Below are 5,294 nucleotides of genomic sequence, written 5' to 3' on the forward strand. Positions count from 1 at the left end.
CATCTTCCCAAATTATTTACCTAAAATTCAAATTTCATTGTGTCTTGTATTCTTTTTTCAGCAAATAAGAGATACTTTATTTTAATTTTATTTTTCAATGACAGTATGCATTCAATATTATTTTGTATTAGTTTCAGCTGCATCCTGTATTTTTATTTGCTGGATCTGGGAACCCTACATGTGAATATCTCGTTCCAAATCCAACTTCACCCAATTGTTTTGACATCCATTGACGATTCTGAATCAATGGTTCACTAAATTAGTTGCTTTCTAACTCCATCACTCTTTTACATTTATTAGTTGGCACTTTACCAGCCCACCTCTTTGGCCACTCTTTACAGTAACAGGCGGACAGTAGGCGCTCAGGTATTTATTTGTTCCAGCAACGAATGAACAAATGCTCGGGTTGGTTGGGCTTCGGCGACCAGCTGCGTCTGGCAAGGGCTTGCCTTCCTCAGCCAATCACCGCATGGTCCCAAGGCTTCCGAGCCTTCCAGGGCCTCTCTCGGGGCTCTCCTTGCTCCAATCACAAGCAAGGCTTTACTGGACAGGGACCAATGGGTGCCGGCGAGAGGCGGGGCCCGACACGCGCCCGCGGTATAACCGCGCTGCCGGAGCGCGCGCTTCTCTTCGGGCTCCGACGCCGCTGCGGGGCATGGCTGCTTCATCCCTCGTGTCCACGTTGGCCACCCGGCTGCTGCGACCCGCACAGAACTGCTGCCTCCGTCACTGTCCACTCCATTTCTCGGCTGTTCGGTAAGAGAGTCGGGAGCGGGGCCGCCGGGGCTCCAGAGGGACTCCGAGGGACTCCTGAGCATCTGCGTCCGGGGCGGCTTGTCCACCGAGAGGACTGGCGGGGCGACGTGGCAGCCGACCGCGGCTGCGGCCAGTGACCTGGGTGCTCGCCCGGCGCGGTGGGCTGTTACCCGTGCCAGCCTTTCGGGGGGAGCCTGTCTCCCGCGGGCTCGGGGCGTCGATCTGTCCCGGGGCCAGTCCGCTGGCGGGACGGGGTCCCCGGTGCGGAGCAGAGGCACTGGCGCGCTCTGGGGCGCCCAGGAACATGCCGAAGTGGGTGATGCCGAGATCCGTCTCGGTGAAAGCAGAGGAGACGCTTTGGCGCGCGCCGGGAAGGCTTCCGAATGAGCAGCCTCCGGCGACCGTCCCTCCCCGGGACCCTAGCGGCGGCGGGGGTTGGTGCAGTCTGATGAAATCCCCAGCCGCGCTGCTCGGGTACCGCACTTCCCCGCCGCTCCTGGAGGGAGAGGTGTGTCTCGCGCCTCCCCACACCCGGCCCTTTCCCTCCCAGGGAATAAATGCTGTGCTGTGATCACCAGGGCCTCGGCTGCTGCCCACCCGAGAGCTGGTCAGTGCCAGGCAGTGTCAATTGCGCTGAGAAACACCTGGGAGGAGGAGGGGGAGGAGGAGGAGGAGGAGGAGAAGGGGCGCTCTGTTTGCGTTTCATAGGGAGGTATTAGCTTTTCCCTGTGGGTTTGGTTTGTTTCCCCCCAGGACCTCAAACTCTCATTCTTAGACCTAGATTGAAGACTCTCTGGGGTGGCTGGGATTCCTCTCCCTAAATCTGTGCGCTTCTCCATCTTTAGAGCCTTAGCATTGCCAGCGACCTAAGCCTGGTAACGGGCACGGGGCTGTGCCCTACTGTTCGAACTCAGAGGTGATAGAAACTGTTCTTTAATGGAACTCACCTGTCAAGGGGCAGAAGACACGCGTGTCATTTCCTCTCGCTGTAAAAATGTTATTAGAGACGTGGCCAGGGAGCTGTAGAAGCACAGAATGCGGATTCCTGTGCTCTTGAAAGAAGATTTGGGGGCGGGGACACTCAAGGCTTTCCTTTCTTTCTTTCTTTCTTTCTTTCTTTCTTTCTTTCTTTCTTTCTTTCTTTCTTTCTTCTTTCTTTCTTTCTTTCTTTCTTTCCTTTCTTTCTTTCTTTCCTTTCTTTTCTTTCTTTCTTTTCTTTCTTTTCTTTCTCTTTCTTTTTTTTTTTTTTTAAGGCTTTTCTTGGTCTGAGCCTGACTTGCCTCTCCAGCACCTCTGTTACAGTCTGTTCTCCTCCTCCTTCCTCCCTTCCTGAGTTCTGGCCACACGGGCCTGTGGCTTTTATGATTCAGAAGAGATTTATAAATGTCCTCTAATTTATTACCTACAGAACTGGACCCGTTTGCTTGCTCTCCAGCAACAAGTACCCTCCTTTTACTTGCCTTTCTGAATAAACAAATGGACTTCCACATCTCTGAGGGCAATACTCAGTTTGGTATTTATGGTTCTGTTGTATTGCTTTACTGCTGGCATGTAGAATTTTTAAAAAATTTTATTTTTAAAGAGGCTACATTTATTTCTTTTAGGGGGTTGGTCTGAGAGTTTCACGAACATAAACTCATGGTTAGAGAGAGAGAGAGAGAGAACTGTAGTCTAGGAGACAGTGGGGTATAGGGAAAAAGGGACTTTGGAGGCAGAGGTTTGCGTTTGTATCTTGTATCTGCTATCCTCAGTTTCCCCTTCTGCATAACAGGGTTATAATAGCCCCAAGGTAACTGAGAGTAATGAATGCAAAAGTCTTAGCAAAATACCTAGTGTTTAATAGATATTAGTTCCATCCTACTTTGTGTCTGTCTTCATCCATTTCTGGTTCCATTAACCAGTGGATAACAAGAATTCTTTCTAGCCTAGCTGGTTTGGCTCAGTGGATAGAGCGTCAGCCTGTGAACTGAAAGGTCCCAGGTTCGATTCCGGTTAAGGGCACATACCCGGGCTGTGGGCTTGATTCCCAGTGGGGGACTTGCAGGAGGCAGCCGATCCATGATTCTCTCTCATTATGGATGTTTCTATCTCTTTCTCCCTCTTCCTTCCTCTCTGAAATCAATAAAAATATATATTTTTTTAAAAAGAATTCTTTCTAAAATAATCTGATCTTGAATTGTAAAATGCACCTGATGTTCATTGGATTTGGAGGAAAATGGAGATGCTACTGACTAGAGTTTTAGTTTTGATTTTGAATAATCCTCGTGACTTCTTTCTAGTTGTTCATAATTTTAACGGAAAATTTTCTAAACACATTGTGAAAGCACTACATTGCGGAATAAGTATTAGCTAATATACTTAATGTACGTTGGGTTTCCCATGGAACTGAGTCTGTATTTCTGTTTATTTTGAGGTATTTGCCCTTTGGCAAAAAAGATGATGGGAAGTTAGGTGATGACTCACTTGCTGGGCTGTGGTATGCAGAGGAGGGCTGAAACAGTTACAGTACAAGAAAAAGCATTGTGGCTTTTTGTTTTGGTTCTTGTTATTCTTTGACAGTTTTGTCTTTTTTTTTTTTTTTTTAAACAAATTGGCACAACATCCAGAATCTGCCTTTGGGACTTGGAACACGGGTTTGTTCATTCCAGAACCCTGTGTCCTTAACTTCAGTGTATCGTTCTTAGCCCAAATGTGCTGTTACATTCTAAGTTTGTTGCTTTCAAAAGGAACTTTTTGGTGAAGTGGAAGCTATGTCCTTTTCACAGAATACTTATATATGTATATCTATACCTATATCTATATTTATATATCTATATATATATATCCTTATGAGTATATAAGTAGATAAATATATCTATTGCATATTAAGGATACATATGTATGTATGTGTGAACATAAATCTAACCAATGGAAGAGAGTAAGAAATTAATTTTTATTGAATATATATGCCTGGAAGTTTATATGTTATTTCATCCAATATAAATGAGTGTCCTAAGCCCTCTAGTTTTTCACTCTATAGTGTCCTAAGATTTCAAAATGCTTTTCTGGCCTGGGGGGTGGGGTGGGGTATTCCTGGTACTAATATAGATCAGGGCATGTTGCCAGGGGGTACTTGTGTCAGCAAAGTCCTTTTTTTTTTCTTCATATGTTTTTATTTATTTCAGAGAGGAAGAGAGAGATAGGAACACCAATGATGAGAGAGAATCATTGATCAGCTGCCTCCTGCACAGCTTCTGCTGGGTCCCTTCAGTCCGCAGGCTGACGCTCTATCCACTGAGCCAAACCAGCTAGGGCAGCAAAGCCCTTTTAATGAAGTCCCCTTCAACTCTAATTCTGAACTGGATTTGTAAATATTAACATGTTTCCAATTCCTTAATGTACCATGGATCTATATGAAATGCTATTATTAATTTGTGCTGCGCTAGTACTATTACATATAATCTGGTAAAAGTATTTGGTTTGTAAAAAAAAGGTATTTGATTTGCTATAAAATGATATTTTCTTCATACCTCACAGGATGCAAATACAGATTAATATAAAGTTTAGATATAAAATTACTGCATTGTATCTAAGACATTGAGATTTAAAGTATTTATTTAATCATAATGCAAATAAAAAGCAGACAATGAAGGCTTAAAGACTGTTGAAACTTTAAAATTCTGTCTTAATTAATAGGCTTTGAGAATTGATCATATCTGACCATACAAGTCATCCAGTACCTTGCTGTTATCTTTGAGAATTAAATATGTGCCACGAGGGCAAGTAGATTGTTTTAATGTTTCAAACAGTTGTGCTTCATTGGTCTTGAGGTTGGAGCCTTCCTCATGACACTGAGGACACAAATCTAAAGGGAAAGACTTGTTTTCAGTGGCACCTTTGTGTTTAAGGAACAGATGCTTATCCTACTTTACGTAATGGGAACTTTGTTGTAAGGATTTGTGTGGAAATAGGAAAACCAGGAATCTTCCATATTGGAACGCAGGAAGAGCTGTCTAACCAGTTCCCAGTTCTCGTTGGGAAGAGATAGCCTTTCAGAGATCTGAACACAGTTTTGGTGACTTAGAGGTTCCTCCAGACCTGAGTTTCCTCATTGCCCCACCCCAACCAGCAGTTTTCCCTTCAACAGGACTGCTCTTCTCTCTGTCATATGACTGAGTGCTAACAACACAAACTGCAAATGGTATATCAGAACATAGGAAGAACTATTTAACCTCACAGTGGTGAGGGGGTGAAATAAAACAATGATTTTATTTATCTACTAGAGGCCCGGTGCACAAAATTTGTACACAGGGCTGGGAGTGTGTGTGTCCCTCAGCCCAGCCTGCACTCTCTCCAATCTGGCCTGCCTGCCTGATTGCCCCTAACTGCTTCTGCCTGCCAGCCTGATCGAAGCCTAACTTGCTCCCCTGCTGGTCCAATTGCCCCTAACTGCCCTCCTCTGCTGGCCTGGTCACCCCCAACTGCCTTCCCCTGCAGGCCTGATCACCCCCAACTGCCCTCCCCTGCTGGCCTGATCACCCCCAACTGCCCTCCCCTGC

General features: G+C 45.4%; 1 protein-coding gene across 1 annotated transcript in view; it reads left to right on the forward strand.

Annotated features, from left to right (window-relative positions):
- Positions 1-625: 625 nt before the first annotated feature.
- MTHFD2 (methylenetetrahydrofolate dehydrogenase (NADP+ dependent) 2, methenyltetrahydrofolate cyclohydrolase) overlaps positions 626-5,294 on the forward strand; it is a 14,442-nt gene continuing 9,773 nt past the window's right edge. The window contains exon 1 of the mRNA XM_006096787.3: positions 626-756. Within this exon, the coding sequence (XP_006096849.1) occupies positions 656-756 (101 nt within the window). The 5' untranslated portion in view covers positions 626-655. The remainder of the gene's footprint in view (positions 757-5,294) is intronic.

This window comes from Myotis lucifugus, unplaced genomic scaffold, assembly GCF_000147115.1.
Source record: "Myotis lucifugus unplaced genomic scaffold, Myoluc2.0 scaffold_186, whole genome shotgun sequence".
NCBI lineage: Eukaryota > Metazoa > Chordata > Mammalia > Chiroptera > Vespertilionidae > Myotis > Myotis lucifugus.